This window comes from Capricornis sumatraensis, chromosome 3 (genome assembly GCF_032405125.1).
Source record: "Capricornis sumatraensis isolate serow.1 chromosome 3, serow.2, whole genome shotgun sequence".
Classification (NCBI taxonomy): domain Eukaryota; kingdom Metazoa; phylum Chordata; class Mammalia; order Artiodactyla; family Bovidae; genus Capricornis; species Capricornis sumatraensis.
The window spans coordinates 15,212,148-15,229,863 of record NC_091071.1 but is presented as its reverse complement, the minus strand read 5'-3'; the positions used below and the strand labels follow the sequence as shown (position 1 = coordinate 15,229,863).

General features: G+C 53.9%; 2 protein-coding genes across 2 annotated transcripts; one reads left to right on the top strand and one right to left on the bottom strand.

The window, feature by feature from the left end:
- Positions 1-12: 12 nt before the first annotated feature.
- CFAP119 (cilia and flagella associated protein 119) lies at positions 13-3,716 on the bottom strand. Its single transcript, XM_068969212.1, has 9 exons — positions 3,513-3,716; positions 3,152-3,183; positions 2,513-2,578; positions 2,165-2,334; positions 1,572-1,642; positions 1,261-1,377; positions 1,111-1,180; positions 944-1,033; positions 13-191 (listed from the first exon to the last, which is right to left on the bottom strand). The coding sequence occupies exons 1-9, from the start codon at positions 3,714-3,716 to the stop codon at positions 13-15; spliced, it is 999 nt and encodes a 332-aa protein (XP_068825313.1).
- Positions 3,717-4,258: 542 nt separating this feature from the next.
- Positions 4,259-16,800, top strand: RNF40 (ring finger protein 40). Its single transcript, XM_068967270.1, has 20 exons — positions 4,259-4,293; positions 4,402-4,605; positions 5,020-5,187; positions 5,606-5,747; positions 6,390-6,596; positions 7,122-7,243; positions 7,365-7,511; positions 7,610-7,684; positions 8,784-8,903; positions 9,000-9,179; positions 9,367-9,502; positions 10,317-10,438; positions 10,525-10,952; positions 11,039-11,156; positions 11,282-11,431; positions 11,619-11,831; positions 11,912-12,037; positions 13,125-13,265; positions 13,358-13,459; positions 15,554-16,800. Exons 2-20 carry the CDS (start codon positions 4,474-4,476, stop codon positions 15,728-15,730), a joined length of 3,006 nt encoding a protein of 1,001 aa, XP_068823371.1. The 5' UTR covers positions 4,259-4,293; positions 4,402-4,473; the 3' UTR covers positions 15,731-16,800.
- The last annotated feature ends 916 nt before the right edge of the window (positions 16,801-17,716 follow it).

Sequence of the window (17,716 nt, the reverse complement as noted above, 5' to 3'; positions counted from 1 at the left end):
AAACGCAGGGAGTCACTTGGTCCTGTTCTTGCCTTTGCCTGGAGGTAGCTGGAGGGGCCGCTCGAGGGTGGTCAGCTTGCTGCTGAGCCTTTCCTCACTGGCTTTGAGTCGCTCCTCTACCAGTTGTTGGAGCTGCCGCAGCTCCTTGTTCATCTGGGTCTTGATGTAGGCTCGGAGGATGGAGACCTGGCCTGCAGGGGCGGGGAAGAAGGGGCGGGTCAGGGGAGTGGCCATGGGGCTGAGGGACTGCCCCCTAGCCAGGCATGCACGACCTTCAAGGGGGACTACCCCAGGAGTGACCCAGCTGGCAGTGTTTCTTCAATTTAGGAAATGTCAGCCAGCCCTTCTAGAAGAGAAAGATGGGCAGAGGGTTTGTGTATGCTGCATTTCCCAATTGCTCCTTTAGCAGCTGTGTGACCTCAAGCAGGTGATTGAACATTTTTATGCCTCAGTTTCCTCCTGTGTAAAATCCAGTGGTAACACTTAGCGACTAGGATTGAGAGAGGAGTAAACGGGTTAATATGTGTAAAATGCAGGAATTCCTTGGTGGTCCAGTGATTAGGATTCCATGCTTCCACTTGGGCCACAGGTTCAATTCCTGACTGGGGAATTAAGATTCCACAGGCCACTTGGCACAGGCAATATATGTATATAAAATGCTTAAAACAAGGCCTGCCTAGCACATAGTATTGCCAGATGTGTGCTGGCTGTTACTGTCATTGGTTTTATAATCCTTTTCTGGAGCTTCTGCCTCACTCCCAGCAGCTGTGCTTTTATTTTGTCGCATCTTGGAACATCTTGGAACATGCATTCTCCATAAGGAATCATTTGGAGAAAGGACACCATGACTAAAACGAAAAAGCTGAAGTCCTGATGTGATCTAAACCCTTCATTTCACACCTGCCCAAAGTCACAGGGAGCCCCAACCCCTCCAGGTCCTCACTTGGCTCTGGCTCTGGCTGGACCACTGTTTCTGGTTCCACCTCCTGTGTGATGACTGCCTGCTGTTCCACTTCTCCTCCCTTTTCTTTCTCTGTAAGCCAGAAGCAGGAGGAGGCTTCAGCCCCAGCCCCAGTGCAGTCCAGCTCTCGCCCCAGCATTCTCCCTTACCTGTCTCATCCTCTGACCAGAGGCTGGGTGGCTTTAGCCCCATGTAAGTCAAAGAGAGATCCAGCCGCACCTGGGAAGAGGGAGGAAATCAACTGCACTGGGGAAAGAGGAGAGACGAGGAGCGGCCTCTTGTAGCCCCTAGCCCAGTACCTGGGGTGTGAAGACATATTTGTAGAGCTTGAAATGGCGGAAGTAGGTATTCACCACATAATCCGCCAGGGCCAGCAGCTGTTCCTCCTTAAAGAGGTCGATACTGAAAGGGGGGCGCTGTGGAGATGATTGGGAGTTAGAGGACTGACCACCTCCCGAAACCATCACCTTTTCTCCAAGTGCCTGGCGGTCCAGGAGCAGGAAGAGCCCACTGGGGCCTTCAGAGGAAGATAAGGGTAATGAGTTTGAGAGAGGGTGGGAGGCTGGGCTGGACCTTATGGGGGTGGGGGGATGGGGAGAGTGAAACTGACCCTGACTCCGTGGCAAAAAAGAACACTGGTGAAGTAGCGGTAACATTCCTCCACGTTGCCCAAGGGGGTTTCTGGGAGGGAAAGCAAGATATGACATTGAGTCCCCTCCCTGATAATCACATTTTACTCACGCAGCAGCTACTTACTGATCTTAAGCTTTAGGATCTAGGCAACAAATATTGAGTACCCACTCTGCACTGTTCTAGGCACTAAACAAGACAGACAAGGTCCTGCCCTTAAGAGGTGTATATTCCAGTGGAAGTGACAGGAAAGCATAATTTAGCTCTCATTAAACATTCTGTAGAAAATGGGTTTCAGGAATAAAGAGCTGTTTTATTGAGCACTGTGCATATATTTACACATATTACACATAACATTTCTCGGAACAGTTTAATAACTTTAGTGTCATAGCCTGATTACAGATAAGGAGATAGAGGATTTCAAAGGTGAAGTAACTTGTTGGGTGATAACTTCTGTGATGACAGAACAAAGATTCCAGGTGGTAATCCTGCTGTTACTTCCCCTGATCACTTGTGCCAGCCTCCTCCTACTCTGCCCTGGACTCAGGCCCTCGGGGAGCCCCCTCCTCTTACCAATACAGGCCTTGTGAAGATCTTGGAGCAGGGCACAAGCTGTTGAGGTCTGCTCCAGGGAGAAGCCCTGCTGGCGGCAGAAGATGAGTGCATGGGAGAAGAGGTCCAGAGTGATGGCATCCCGCAGGCTCTTCTCAGGGGAACCTAGTCCCAACAGCTCAGCCAGCACCCTTGGGAGAGAGAGACAGAATCAGTGACAACTAGAGTCTCCCTTCCCTGCTCCACACTAGTGCACAACAGGCTTTGAAGCCAGGCATTCCTCATGCCTTCCCAGCCCACCTCCCCCTCAGCTGTCCCCCAAAGCTAGCTCTTCCCCTCCCTACTCCCCGCCACCCCCCGCCCCCATACTCCCTCATCTCCTCAGTGCTGGCTGTCTTCTCCAGCATGTGCATGGAATGGATGTCCAGGTACTTCCTGTCATAGGAAAAGAGGGAAAAACGTGTTGGTGTCCATCATGCATTAGTTTGATGATACGACTGTGGTGGTGAGTGCATTGGACTGGGAACCAAGAGACCTGAGTTAGAGGTTTGGCCCTTCCACTGACTTGCTGTGTCACTTTAAGTAGGTCACTTTCCTCTCTGGGCCTCACTTTTTCCATCTGTAAATGGCTTAAATGAACTTTTAGAATCCTCTTCATTTATAAAACCTAGAGTTAGGAAACTTGAGTTCTGGGTTCTGCCTCTCCCGTGCTGTTTAACTGGGCAAATTTCCCTCTGTGAGCCTCGCTGTCCCCATTTGTACAATGCTCCATAGAGGCAATGATACATTTACATTCTCAGTCTTTGGCTACCTTCTTCTCACACTCTATCTTTGGACTGGGACAGCAGGAGACCTGGCTTATAGTCATCTTAGGTAATTGCATCTCTGGGCCTCAGTTTCCTCATCTGTAAAATGGGGATACCAGTGCTGTTTGACAGGATTGTTGGGAAGCCCTAAAGTAATAATACAAGTGTGAAGGGTAACTTTCCCCCAAAACTTTATACTCACCATATACAGATCCGGGGCTGGGGCAGCGGTGGCTGCGGAGAGAAAGCGAATTGGGAAAGGCAGGGCTGTGTTGTTTCTGGCCCCTAGTTATTGGCAAGTTGCGAATCTCTTATCGGCCTAAGAACGTGCTAAGTTGCTTTCTCATCTTGAGGACTAGATAGGAGCAATGCTGGCGGGCTGGGCTTCAGCGATCCCTAAGTACTATTCACGAGCATATTAACAAGCGGGGTCACACACCTCTGCCTCCTCACCAAAGCAGCCCGGGGAAACTTCTTAAACTTTAGTAAACATAACGTCGGGTGGCGCCCAGATGGGGAACCCTCTTTAAACATCCATGATCGGATCACTGTCCCGTCCTCACCGGGAACAAGTTGGCTGCAGGATCGATATCGACATCCACCGAAGCCACGGTCCCGGATTCGGTCCGCACACCTGTTCCCATACGCGTGGCCGATTCATCCAATGAGCTGAGGTCTTTTTCGGGTTCTCGCCGCAGTTCGTAGTGCTGTACAAGCTCCGACTGCATTTTTAGTCCCTGGAGTTGGCTGGACTTCCGGCGGATCATCTTGTCGCTCTTTTGTGCTGGGGGTCACCACAGAATCTGTCTTGTCTCGGTTCTGGGACAGCCGATTCTCAGGCAGCCACTGCCAAGGCCTGGCCCTCTATCGACGCTCCAGCCAATTTGCGATGCAGAGATGCCCGGGGCAGCCAATCCGCTGGCGGCGTCTCCCTCGTCTCAACGGTGACCGTTGCTAAGGGAATTCCTGGGGCCAGGGAAAAGTATATGGCTCTCTCCAATCAGTGAGAAGAGAGTGCGCGTGCGTAATAAGATGCAAGCCCCGCCCTCATAGCCTCCTTTCAAAGTTGCTAATCTGGGGCAGGCGTTGTCTTTAGGACTGGAAAGTAAACCTGTGTTATCGGTTACCATGGGAACTGTTTACTGGCCAATCACGGAGAGAAGAGGGTTCGGAAAGAAACCCAAACAGACCCGAGAGGCGGGACAAAGCGAGACCAATAGAAACAGGAAATTAAGACTATTTCGCCACATCCGGGACTGCCCCTGGCGCCTGCGCTCTGTGCTGGCGAGGCTAGTGACGTCCGGTGGGGTCCAAGATGGCGCCCGTGGGCTGATCCTGCTGCCGGTGAGGGGCTTAGGGCCGGCGGGGCGGGGACCCTCTGGTAGGTGAGGGGGAGTTGCGTGATTGCGGAGCTCCGGCCGCCTCCACATCTTTGCGCTCTGTCTTCTGCAGGTGATAGGAGTGCAGCCTCCACCTGCCTGACGTCCCTCGGGAGACCCTGCTCCTCTCTTCGCTGCCGCGGCCATGTCTGGACCCGGCAACAAACGCGCCGCTGGGGATGGGGGTTCGGGGCCCCCGGAGAAGAAGTTGAGCCGCGAGGAGAAGACCACCACCACGCTCATAGAGCCCATTCGCCTGGGAGGCATCTCTTCCACGGTTCGTGGGTTCCTGCCTCAAAACTTGCTAGAACTCTCATCTGTTTTCCCTCCACATCGTCCTGAACTTAACTCCCAATTCCCCAAGCTTAGCAAGATCCACTTTACAGAACACTCTGCTGAAGGAAACCGAGGACACAACGTCAGCCTTCCCTTTACAGATAAGAAAACAGGTTCCCACAGGGCGTGTGGTTTGTCAAAAACTTCAGTAGGAAGAGGCAGAAGCAGAACATGATCCGCCTCACAATCGAGACGCTTTCTCTGTGGGTGACTGAGCTTCGTTAAATCCTAATGGCAGTTCATCTGGGGAAGCTCTCTACTCCTGTCCGTTGCATTTGCTTTTCTTCTCTTTCTCTGTGATTGGGTCCTTGGGCCCTGCTTGACCCTCTTCTTGGCCCCTTTATTTCCTTGGTAGGAGGAGATGGACCTCAAGGTTCTGCAGTTCAAGAACAAGAAACTTGCAGAGCGGCTGGAACAGAGACAGGCATGTGAAGACGAACTCCGAGAACGAATTGAGAAGCTGGAGAAGCGGCAGGCCACAGATGACGCCACCCTCCTCATTGTCAATCGCTACTGGGCCCAGGTGGATGCCGCTCTTCTTTCGAAGACCTGGCCTTGATCCAGCTGCCAATCCTCAGACCCCTCTACTAGGAATGGAGAAGGCAATGGCGACCCACTCCAGTACTCTTGCCTGGAAAATCCCATGGGTGGAGGAGCCTGATAGGCTGCAGTCCATGGGGTCGCTAAGAGTCGACACGACTGAGCGACTTCACTTTTACTCTTCACTTTCATGTATTGGAGAAGGACATGGCAACCCACTCCACTGTTCTTGCCTGGAGAATCTCAGGGACGGAGGAGCCTGGTGGGCTCCCGTCTATGGGGTCGCACAGAGTCGGATACGACTGAAGCGACTTAGCAGCAGCAGCAGCTACTAGGAAAGGACTATCAGGCTGGGAAGCACCTGAGGGATTCATAACATTTTTGGTGCTTTCTCCCTTCAGCTGGATGAAACTGTGGAAGCCCTTCTCCGACACCATGAGAGCCAGGGGGAGCTGTCTTCAGGGACAGAGGCACCTGGGACCCAGGAGGGGCCGACACGTGATGAGACCCCTCTCACAGAGCCAGGGACTTCGGAACTGAGGGGTAGGGCCAGAGCCCTAGGATCTGGGAAGCTTAATTAAGGTCTGGGAAAGGTCCTGGAGAGGAGGGGACTTTGATATTATTAGGCTGCTGAATTCCCTGCCTGCTAACACACACAATTGATTTCATATCTAGGCCACAAAGGGCAGTGGGTAAGAACACAGGCTTTGAAATTTGAGTGATATGGTTAAGAGTGCAATTCACATCTTGACACCTGTAGTTCAGAAAAGTATTAAATGTTGACTGTGTATTTGGCATTGCTGTAGATTTGGAGGAGACAAAAATAACAAGAAAGAGATAACTTACTGCCCCAACCATTAGCGAAGGAAGAGATTAAAACCACAAGAAAGAAGTGGGGGAGCGGGGAAGCTGAAAGGGAGTTAGTGTGTGTGCACTTTAGTTTAGATAGGCGAAGGCAGAGAAGGCTTCCCTGAGGAAGTGATGTGGTAGCTCTCTGGCCTTAGGGACATTGCCTCCCTGAACTTCCGTTATTTCACTTTTGAGGTGGGGATCACACAGTCCTGCAGGTGTTGGTTGTGTTGCTTTAGTAAGCTGTAGAGTGCTGAAGGGTTCAGTCTGGAACTTGGTACAGAGCAGTGGTGACTGTTGCTGTTGTCCTCACGAGGGTCTGTCCGTCCCTCCCAGAACCCCTGCCAATGCAGCTGCGGCCCCCTCTCAGTGAGCCAGCCTTGGCTTTTGTGGTAGCCCTTGGTGCAAGCAGTAGTGAGGAGGTGGAGCTGCAGCTGCAGGGCCGCATGGAGTTCTCCAAGGCAGCTGTGTCCCGTGTTGTGGAGGCCTCTGACCGCCTGCAGCGCCGGGTGGAAGAACTGTGTCAGCGAGTATACAGCCGAGGTTAGTTCTTTATGCCCCCACCCCCGAGGTGCCCATGGTATCCCCTCTTCAGTGCTCCTAGCCCAGAGGCAGCCACAGTTCCCCAAGGGATAAATCAGCCACGTTCTCAGGAGAAGGGTTAATCTGTCAGTGGGGGATCTGGCTTTGATTTCTGGAGTTGAGATCTAGAGAGATGGGTGGAAGGAGTTGTTGATACTGGGGGAGGGGGTCCTCCTCCCTTAGGGCTGGAGACCTCTTGGGAGCACTTTTCACAAATCTTAGTGGCAGTTACTGATCCATCCAAGGCATAGCATCAAGGGCCCAGCCTTAGTTCTGTCAGTCCTGCCCGGGTGTCCTGGGCAGATGGCTCTCCTCTCTGAGCTGGTTTCCTCCTTTGTACAGTGGGGATAAAGACTCCTGGCTTTGTCATGAGAAAGTGGCAAGACAGCTGGTGGATCACACTGGGCATATAGCAGACTCCAGAATGAGTTAGTGCTTTGACCCACTGCCCTGGACTTGGCTCTTACCTGAGCCCTGCCTTCCCAGGGGACAGTGAGCCCCCCGGTGAGGCGGCTTGGGCACGCACCCGAGAACTGGGCCGTGAGAATCGGCGGCTGCAGGACTTGGCCACCCAACTACAGGAGAAGCACCACCGCATCTCATTGGAGGTGGGAGTTGGGATTTTGGGGCGGGATTGGAACCAGGACAGGGTTTGGATTAGTTGGACACCCAAGGATCTCAGAGAGCCAAGTCTGTCATCTAAGCCTCTGTCCCCTTCATTGTCCCCAGTACTCTGAGCTCCAAGATAAAGTGACATCTGCAGAGACCAAAGTGCTGGAGATGGAGACGACAGTAGAGGACCTGCAGTGGGACATTGAGAAGTTGCGGAAGCGAGAGCAAAAACTTAATAAGCACCTGGCAGAAGCCTTAGAGCAGGTGAGGCTCAGGCGCTGGGTCAGATGGAGCCTGAACAGAGTACTTGGGGCCCTAACTTCTCTTCTCCACACGCACGTGTCCATCTCTTCTCTCCACAGCTCAACTCTGGCTACTATGTGTCTGGGAGTTCTTCAGGCTTCCAGGGGGGCCAGATCACACTCAGCATGCAGAAGGTGAGCAGCAGCATTCTTCCTGGTCCCTCCTGCAACTTTTTTTCTACTCTACCCTTGAACTTCCCCCTTAGAATTAAGGACAAACATCAGCTGGGGTCTTGAAGGTCTTTGCCTGTCGCTCACAGTGTTCTTTGTTTTATTGTTTCATATTTGTATTCAGTAAATAGTTACTGAATACTGAATGTTAGCTACTGGGTAGAAAGCAGTTATTTTGGAGAACAAAACAGAAACCTATTTTGGAGCTTAAGTTCTAGTTGAGGAGTTAACAAGAAGTAGGTAAATCGTATATCAGTTGATTAAAAGTCGGTCAGTCAGTCCAGTCCAGTCCAGTCCCTCAGTCGTGTCCAACTCTTTGCAACTCCATAGACTGCAGGACACCAGGCCCCCCTGTCCATCATTAACCCCCAGAGTTTATTCAAACTCCTGTCTGTTGAGTCACTGATGCCATCGAACCATCTCATCCTCTGTTGTCCCCTTCTCCTCTCGCCTTCAATTTTTCCCAGCATCAGGGTCTTTTCAAATGAGTCAGTTCTTCACATCAGGTGGCCAAAGTATTGGAACTTCAGCATCAGTCCTTCCAAAGAATATTCAGCACTGATTTCTTTTAGGATGGACTGGTTGGATCTCCTTGCTGTCCAAGGGATTAAAAGTACCACTGAGGAAAGAGGTGTTGGTTGTGTTGGAGGCATTTGGCATTCTTGTTGTGTAGCTGAAAAAGGGCCTTGCTGCCACTGTCCCATTCCATGTCCTGCTTTTGCTCTCACTTTTGTCGCTGCACATTTTTTTTCTTTTTTCGGTGCTGCAAAGTCATTGTTCCCTGTCCTCCTTTTCTCAGCTTGCTCTTCAGGTCTTCCAGGAAGGCTTCCCTGACCCCCTGTCAGATACAAGCCTTGGTTCCCAGCACTGACCATGCAGTATTACATTTTCTCCTACCTAACTGGGAACACTTAGGAAAGTGCCTGGGTCTGGTTTGTCCTTGGGCCTTCAGAATCCATCACTGCTTCATATAGGGGAGCTTGGGCAGAGTATATGGTGAGGCTGGGAGGGATGCACGCCTCATGCCCTGGCCCTGCCTCCCACTGGTCTCCCCACTCCACAGTTTGAAATGCTGAATGCGGAGTTGGAGGAAAATCAGGAATTGGCCAATAGCCGCATGGCAGAGCTAGAGAAGCTGCAGGCCGAACTTCAGGGGGCCGTGCGGACCAATGAGCGCCTCAAGGTGAGTTGTGTTTGGGCCTGGGAAGGCCTTACCCTGTAGGGTGGGCGCTGAGCTCTCCTTCCTCTTGCTGAGTGAGCTCAGACATCCTGCCCCTAGGTAGCATTGCGGAGCCTTCCCGAGGAGGTGGTCCGGGAGACAGGGGAGTACCGGATGCTGCAGGCACAGTTCTCACTGCTCTACAATGAGTCTCTGCAAGTGAAGACCCAGCTGGATGAGGCCCGTGGGCTGCTGCTGGCCACCAAGAATTCCCACCTGAGGCATATTGAGCACATGGAGGTATGCCCGTGGAACAGGGGTAAGGGTCAGGCCCTCTGGGTCAGGTTGTTCCTGGGTCAAGTGTGTCAGAGCCCAGGGTGCCTGCCAGAGATCCCTTGGGAATAAATTTTTCCTGAGCCTCTGAGGTTGAAGGTGGGCTTGCCATGAGCCCAGGGCTTGTGTGGGTCCTTAATGCCTCACCTCACAGAGTGATGAGCTGGGGCTGCAGAAGAAGCTACGCACCGAGGTTATACAGCTGGAGGACACGCTGGCCCAGGTTCGCAAGGAGTACGAGATGCTGCGCATCGAGTTTGAACAGAACCTGGCGGCCAATGAGCAGGCGGGTATGTGCGAGGACAAGTTTGAGGTGGGGCCTTTTGTGGGGTTGCTGGGCCCTGATGTGGCCAGATGCTTGTCCAGAGGTTAGGTCCTTTCCTTTCACAGAGCCTCATCTCCCTGTGAAAAATGGGGACCCCACCACATGGCTCAAAGATGCAGTGAGGCTTACAGCTGCCTGAGGTGGCTAATGGTGCCAACTCTGCCAGAACAGGAGCTGTCAGCCCCATCCATGATTCTCTGGCCTTTAGGGTGCCTCTCTACTAGTTCATTTTACAAAGGTTTATTGAACACCTCTTTTGAGCCAGGCTCAGTTCTAAGCTTTGGGATTATACCAGCGAACAAAATACAAAGAATCCCTGCTGTTGTGGAGCCGTGTTACAGAGAGAGAGGACAGACAACAAAGGGAAAATTGAACATGTATGTTAGGTAGTGACAAGTATACCAGGAAAAGTAAAGCAAGCAGGGAAGATGAGGTATTAGGAGAAATGCCAGGGACATGAAACTAAGAAGATGACATTTGTTTAAAAAGCTAAAGGAAGTGGACTAACTTACTTTTGTGAATTTTCAGTTACGTGTTCCTTTGAAGGAAATCTGGAAATATTTGCGAAATCTGCATTAGCAAAAATAACACACAGCATCAGATTACATTTGAATGAATTTTCTTCAGTTATCTGCTGAGCTCACTCTGTCTGTATAAGGCTTCAGTTGTCCTCTTCTTGGTAGTGAGAGTGATGGCTCTGGCCCTGCCTCTCCCCTCACAGAGGGGTTGGGCCCCTAACCCAGGGACCAGTCTGACCTTGGTTTCCTTTGCTCCTCCAGGGCCCATCAACCGCGAGATGCGCCACCTGATCAGCAGCCTACAGAACCACAACCACCAGCTAAAGGGGGATGCCCAGCGATACAAGCGGAAACTGCGCGAAGTACAGGCTGAAATTGCCAAGGTGAGGAGCGGGCTGCCTGGGGACGGCCGTGGCTAGGCCCCAGTGAGCATGTCTCACCTCAGCCCTGTTCTCTCTCTGCTTTGCAGCTCCGGGCCCAGGCCAGTGGCTCTACTCACTCCATCCCCAGCCTGGGCCACCCAGAGGACTCTAGCCTCAGTGCCCCAGTCCCAGGGAAAGAAGAGGGTGGGCCAGGCCCTGTTGGTGCTCCCGACACCAGGAAGGAGATGGCTTCCATGCCTGGCGCTGCCCTTAATACCTCATCAGCGAAGAAGGAAGACCTGGTGCCCTCCGAGGAAGAGACGCAGGCCTTGACCCCGGGGGCCCAGGGACCCTCTTCCCGGGGCCGAGAACCTGAGGCCAGACCCAAGCGGGAGCTTCGGGAGCGAGAAGGGCCTGTTCTGGGACCCCCATCTGTAGCCTCGGCTCTCTCAAGGGCTGATCGGGAGAAGGCCAAAGTAGAAGAGGCCAAGAGAAAGGAATCAGAACTTCTCAAAGGTCTCCGAGTAGAGCTCAAGTGAGGCCCTGTTCTTTTCTCCCTCCCACCCCTGCCCAGTGACCTCCAGCCCTACTCACCCAGCCTTCCTCCTGTGCCTCCCCCAGGAAGGCCCAGGAAAGCCAGAAGGAGATGAAATTGCTGCTGGACATGTATAAGTCTGCGCCCAAGGAACAGCGGGATAAGGTGCAGCTCATGGCAGCGGAACGCAAGGCCAAGGCTGAGGTGAGGACAGGTAGGGTCTGTGGGATGTGCAGAAAGGCTGCCCCAGGGCAGGGAGTCGGTGACCAGAGTTGAGCCCTGGGTTAGCAGGAAGCAGTGATGAGAGAGCTCCCTCCTGGAGGTTATAGGTTGATGAACTCCGGGGCCGCATCCGGGAGCTGGAGGAGAGGGATCGGAGGGAGAGCAAGAAGATTGCGGATGAAGATGCCCTGCGGCGCATTCGTCAGGCAGAGGAGCAGATCGAACACCTGCAGCGCAAGTTGGGTGCCACCAAGCAGGTGCAACCCCCCACCCCACTCCACCCCTCCCCCAGCTTTGAATGTTGGCATTCCTTAAACCTCCTGGTCTAGCACATGGCCTGGGTCCACTCTGGGGGTCTTTGTACAGCCGTGTTTTCCTGCGGTTTCCCTACAGTTGATCTTTCCGTCTCCCACGTTCCGTCTTGCCCCTGCCCACTTGCTGCAGGAGGAGGAGGCCCTGCTGTCAGAGATGGATGTGACGGGCCAAGCCTTTGAGGACATGCAGGAACAAAACGGGCGGCTGCTCCAGCAGCTGCGAGAAAAGGACGATGCCAACTTCAAGCTGATGTCAGAGCGGATCAAAGCCAACCAGATTCATAAGCTGCTGCGGGAGGAGAAGGATGAGCTGGGCGAGCAGGTTCTTGGCCTCAAGTCCCAGGTAGGGCTGCCCCAGTCTTGTTAGGGTGGGACTGGAGAGGCAGGGGCTCCCTAGCACTGAGGCCCCACTCCTGTCCTCAGGTGGATGCCCAGCTGCTGACCGTGCAGAAGCTGGAGGAAAAGGAGCGAGCCTTGCAGGGCAGCCTTGGGGGTGTGGAGAAGGAGCTGACACTGCGCAGCCAGGCCCTGGAGCTCAACAAGAGGAAGGTGAGGCAGATGACCTGGGCCAGAGCCTGGCTCTGCTGCCCTGCACAGCCCCGTTCACTCTCAGACACTTAATGTGTGCCAGACCCTGTGCTGAGGACTTTGCCTGGTGGGTCATGTTTCGCCTTAAAGTAATCCTACAGCAGTTTTCATTGTTATCTCCTTTTTTGTGAGGGAGAAGGCTGAGGTTTAGGGAGGTAGTTGACTTGCTCAAGAAAGAGTGGAAGTGGAATTTGGGCCCAGCTCTCCTTGACTCCACAGCCCATATGACCACTGCACTGTTTAGCTGTCTCTGTTACATAGTTGTATTAACCCTAAGAAATGTCTCTAGCTCGTGGTAGTTGTTCTTCTGAGGGGAACAGAGTTAGGAATGACATCACTCCTCCAGGTCATGGTAAAGGCTTAACATGGACTTTCATCTCTCTTCTTCTCCTGGACTTCTATCTGTTTGGTCCATTCGTTTAAGCAGCATTAGTCATGCTCTTGCTGTGTACCAGGACTGCACTGAGTGCTGGGGAGATCACAAGAACAAATCACCTCTGCTGGAAGTGGGAGCTTCCAGTTAGGAGGGGCAGAGAGCAAGCTGATAATCCCACAGATTAAGTAACACTGTTTCAGATCACAGCATGTCTTTGTTTGGCTGCAATGCACGGCGGCAGTGAAGGCCCGGAATTCTAACCACACAACCGCCAGGAAACTCACAGCATGTCTTATGAAGGAAATAGAACTGTATGAAAGGAAAACAGGAGAGCCTCTCTCAGGAGGTGACATTTGAGCTGAGGCTTCAGGGAACTTCAGAGAAAAAGTCTGTGTGTTGGCGGAGTTGAGGGGAGCAGAGAACCCTGTGGAGGCTCAGAGACAGGAGAGAGGGTTATGCAGGTCAGGAGCCAGAAGTGCTGGGAATGAGGAAGACGAGGAGGTGAGGCTGGTGGGGTCAGGAGACAATCAGCTTCAGTGAAGATATTGGACTTCTCCCAAGAGCAGGAACCACTGGACAGTTGACATAAGCCTCTGTGGGCCATGGCTCCACACACTTGATTCCCCAGGCTCAGGCCAGCTGTGCCCCTCTTCCCCATTCCACCCACCTCAGGCTGTGGAAGCAGCGCAACTGGCCGAGGATCTGAAGGTGCAGCTGGAGCACGTGCAGACACGGCTGCGAGAGATCCAACCTTGCCTGGCCGAGAGCCGGGCCGCGCGGGAGAAGGAGAGCTTCAACCTCAAGAGGGCTCAGGTGTGTGGTCGGCAGGGGGTGGAGGCAGGGCCGGGGCCAGCAGGTTTGGATTGAGGACCCTTGCACTCAGCCTGCCCCCTCTCCTGCCCCAGGAGGACATCTCCCGGCTGCGGCGCAAGCTGGAGAAGCAGAGGAAGGTGGAAGTTTACGCAGACGCTGATGAAATCCTCCAAGAGGAGATCAAGGAATACAAGGTAGGGCTGTGGAGCTAAGTTCTGCCCCATGAACCTGGGAAATCTCAGATTGGGGGTTGGTGAGAGCTCCAGGGGGTAGTCCAGGGAACCCAGAAATAAGGTAGGATAGCAAAACCTGGGCAGAATCCATTGTGGAGAATCAAGAGAGCTCTCAAGTGTGGTGCACATATACTCTATACCAGGTAGAGTGCTGAGTGTGGGAGGAGTGGGACCTATGCCTGACCTTGGGTCTCTTGAAACTGACAGTCTGGTGGAGGAGGCAGCCAAGTAATTCTTTCCTCTGAGTGATGAGCAGTGTGATGGCAAAGGCCAGAGGGGTTGGGGGCAGTCAGGGGAAGCCCTTAATAGCCCCTGGGCACAGTAGGGAGTGGGGCACGGTCAGCCAGCTTCCTGAAGGCATAGCCTCCAGGGGAAAACGGAAGAGAGTCAGGGTTGGCCATGAGGGATGGAGATGAAAGCGTCGACCAAACGGTGAGGCAGAGGTGGAGGCCCCTAGTTGAGCGAGGCGTGCTGGAGGCGCAGCTGGACAGCGGTAGCTAAGAGGACAGAACTTGGGCTTTTAATGAGTCACAAGCCTGGGGGGTGGGGAGGGGCCATCCTGAAGGTTAGTGAGCCAGGTTGAGATTCTTGGTTTATTCAGTAGTCAGTGTGGAGACATCCAAGGGTTTTAGGCTGGAGAGTTATGTCTCAAGTACATTGAGGATGAGGTACTTACTCGTGGGACTTCTTGGGAGGCTGTCTGGGAGGACAAAGCGAAGGGCTGATGTGGAAGACAGAGGCTTTGGGGGATTGTCAGCAGAGGCAAAGGCAGAAGCCACGTGGAACTGGTCACTCAGGGAGGGCCTGTGGCCTGAGACGAAACGGGGGTCATTTTCCCTGAGCAACCTCAAAGCTTGAATAATGAACAGAGGAGGGATTTCCCTGGTAGTCCAGTGGCTAGGACTCCACACTGGAGTCCACACCCCAGGACTCCAATTCCGGGGTCCTGGTTCAATCCCTGATCAGGGAACTAGATCCCACATGCCACAGCTAAGACCCAGCACAGCTAAGTAAATAAATAATTGTTTAAAAAAGAAGGAAGGAGAGCCACGTAGAGGGAGATGACTGGGGAAGTTTCGAGGAGGCAGGGGTGAGTGAGTCAGAGTGCCAAGAAGGCACATGAAGCAAGTGATGAAAGACACCTTTTGCGTTTGACAGTCTTGGTGGGAATGGTTATTGGGTAGAGGTGAAGGTCAGATCACCTAGACTCACTGAGAGTGAAAAAAGGACGGAGGGTGAGTCAGTAAAAAGACAACGTTTTGGAGCAGTTTGGCCTTGTAGGGGTGGAGACAGCTGAAAGAGGAGAAGGGAAGGACTTTTGGAGAAGTTACAGACTGTGGAGCCTGTCAAATCCTGGTGGGTAGGATTCTGAGAGCTAGAGAAGAGGTGATACTTGTGGGGACTGGCTGAGGTAGTGGACTGGGCTGGGATTTCAGGCAGGACAGAGAAAGATTATTGGGAATGCTGCGTGGAGGGAATTTCCTCTCTGGAGTAGGAGGTGAGACCTTTCGACAGGTGGGAAATTTCAAGATAAGAGAGATTTATAAAACCTCCATAGAGAGAAATTAATCAAGTGGCCCATAGCAGGATCTCTGGGCAGCACCAGGGATGGGGCCAGTTGAGGGTTGAGAACAGCAGATTTCTAGTGGCACTGCTATGCCCAGCTGTGACTTAGCAGGTAGAAGGTAAATAGTCAGCTTAAGCCAGGATTGGGGTTTTGCCAAAGAAGGCTAGTGGGGCAAGGGATGAAGCCCCAGGGCGGAGGAGCTCAGGCTGGAGCCTGTGGGTCATTGACCTTTAGCAGGGATTGACCTTCAGCAGGGACTTGTGACCACTGGCCATCACCACCAGGTTACAGTCTAGACTGTTACTATCTAGATTTGAAACCTGGGCTCCCCGGCCTGTTTCCTCATGTGGAAAGTGCTTATCCCTACCTGCCAGGGCTATCGTGCAGCCTGCTGTGGGGTGGTCTGAGTGTGAACCACCTTTTGCTGTCAGCTTGGGATCTGGGCACTGTCAGGACTGTTCCTGAGTTGACGCCTTTGCCCGGCCCAGGCGCGGTTGACCTGCCCCTGCTGTAACACCCGCAAGAAAGATGCAGTCCTTACCAAGTGCTTCCACGTTTTCTGCTTTGAGTGTGTGCGGGGCCGCTATGAGGCCCGCCAGAGGAAGTGCCCCAAGTGCAACGCCGCCTTTGGTGCCCACGACTTCCACCGCGTCTACATCAGCTGAACACGTAACTCAGGGGACTTTGGAACACCATGGACCCTGGGGGCTGTGCCTCCAGTCTCACCCCACCCCACATCCAGTGTCCCCCACCTTCCATTCTGGACCCTGTGGGCCCAGCCCCTCCCCACATGGTTGGTTCAGGGGCCCTAGTGCATGCTAGTGGGTGTGGGATTAGCCAAGCTCAGTTCCACCTTTTCCCCAAGGTCAGAACTCCAGCCTAGAGGGCACTTGCCCTGCAGAAAAGGTCTGCTGTGAGAGCCCTGAGGGGCCCAGAGCACTCTACGAAACTTGCTGGCAGCTGGCCGTAACCTTTTTTCTTAACCCTAACAGCTTTTTCTACAGGCCTATCCCAGCCAAAAATTGGAAATTCCCCAGGCTATGACCTCCCGCACAAGTGGAGGCTCACTACCTACTTTACACAGCCACATGTTAGGACCAGGGTTGGGTCAGGTCCCCAGCTCCTTGCTCTAAGACTGGGCCCTGGGACCCAGGGATACTTTCCTTCACTCTCTGCTCGCCAGACCTGAGCAGACCTTCCCTTCTGTGGAGTTGCTTGGGCTCTTTGGTCTGGTCTTATGCTAAGAGCATCCCCTTGGTGGGAGCACTGTCCTCTTCTGGGAGGCTCCAAGTTTGCTGCAGTCACCTTGCACTCATCTGGGGGTTGAACCAAGATCATCAGTTTCTATCCTAATCAGACCCCTCCCAATCTCTCCTCCCTTCCCAGGCCCGACTTAACACCCACCTCATGTTTCCCAGGTCTCTGCTGGGTCCCTCACCCTGACCCTGCTTTCGTCCAGGTAGCCTTCACTTTAGTGGAGGCAGAACTTCCCATGGGGAAAGGGACAGACTAGCCCGCTGTGCCAACTTCCAATCATTCCAGGTAGAAGAGCTTCATCTAATGCCCTGTGACTGAGCCTGCACCTATATGATGCTTCCTGTGCTGTCTGCCCAAGCAAACTCTATGGGCTATAAGGGCAGTCCGAGGGGGCCCGGGAGGTGGAGCTGCTGGCAGGTGCAAGGGTCCACTCTGACCCACAGCCCCTGCTCTAGAGATGTCTTGTATAGGCTGTTACGAATAAATGTCCAACCCTCAGCCTATAGTCCGGAGCCAGGCTTCCTGCGGTAAACACGGGTCCCCGATTTTGGCTGTTATAACTTACTCCCAGCGCCTCCCTGGCTGGAGAGTGAACCTAGAGGGCCTGCACAGATCAGACCCCACTCCTGGCACCTGCTTATTATACTGTCGTCCGTGGCCCAGACTGGGCCCGTGGGAGGGGCATGTCTGCAAGGAGAAAGCGTCGTGGGCAGCACTCAGCCGCCAGCTTGCTCTCCTGTTCCCACCGGAAAGAGCTGACACTCCTTGGATCTCCGCAGCTCCGGCTTGCCACATTCCCCCGCCCCGCCCGCGATCATTGGCCGCAGGGAAGCCGGGAGCTCCGAGCTGCATCCTGGGAAATGTAGTCCTGTTTTCACCTGGTGGCGGGTCCTCGGAGGAGAGCCAGGCCTGTACACCCAGTCTGGGCCATGTCTCCCCAGCGGCTTCGCCCACCCCTCCCCTTCGGATGGACAGACAGGACACCTCAGCGGGTGACTTCCTTCATTGGGGCTTGCAGCGTCCTCTGGCCACGTTCTTGGGAACCGTGTCTAGCGGTGCTTGTGGCTTCAGTGTGCTGTCGGGTCCGCGCCCGGACCCTTCACCGAGGCTGTGCTGGGGCTCGCGCTCGGGACGGTGATGACCAGGCTGGGCGTTGACGCTGTAACTGGAGCCATGGCCACGGGAGCGGCCGCCGGTGTGTCAGCAATCAGCGCCTTGCGCGACCCCACGGCCTTATCAGGAGTCGCACCTTCGCTGGGGCTCGCGGCCTTGTCAGCCTTCGGGCTCCACCTGGCGCCCATGGTTTCGGTGGGGCCGCAGCGGCCGGTCCAGGTCGGACCCGAGACGGAGACGCGGGCTACATTGACTTCCGGTGTAGGGCTGCCGTGTGTGGG

What these genes read in the sequence shown, in the direction of transcription:
- CFAP119 (XM_068969212.1), bottom strand. Translation starts at nt 3,716, where the DNA reads ATGATCCGCCGGAAGTCCAGCCAACTCCAGGGACTAAAAATGCAGTCG. An exon ending in AGCACTGAGGAGATGAGGGA is followed by an intron (nt 2,335 to 2,512) that starts GTATGGGGGCGG and finishes CTCTCTCCCAAG; the next exon opens with GGTGCTGGCTGAGCTGTTGG. An exon ending in CTGGTCAGAGGATGAGACAG is followed by an intron (nt 1,034 to 1,110) that starts GTAAGGGAGAAT and finishes TCTGGCTTACAG; the next exon opens with AGAAAGAAAAGGGAGGAGAA.
- RNF40 (XM_068967270.1), top strand. Translation starts at nt 4,474, where the DNA reads ATGTCTGGACCCGGCAACAAACGCGCCGCTGGGGATGGGGGTTCGGGG. An exon ending in AGGGACTTCGGAACTGAGGG is followed by an intron (nt 5,748 to 6,389) that starts GTAGGGCCAGAG and finishes CGTCCCTCCCAG; the next exon opens with AACCCCTGCCAATGCAGCTG. An exon ending in TCACACTCAGCATGCAGAAG is followed by an intron (nt 7,685 to 8,783) that starts GTGAGCAGCAGC and finishes CCCACTCCACAG; the next exon opens with TTTGAAATGCTGAATGCGGA.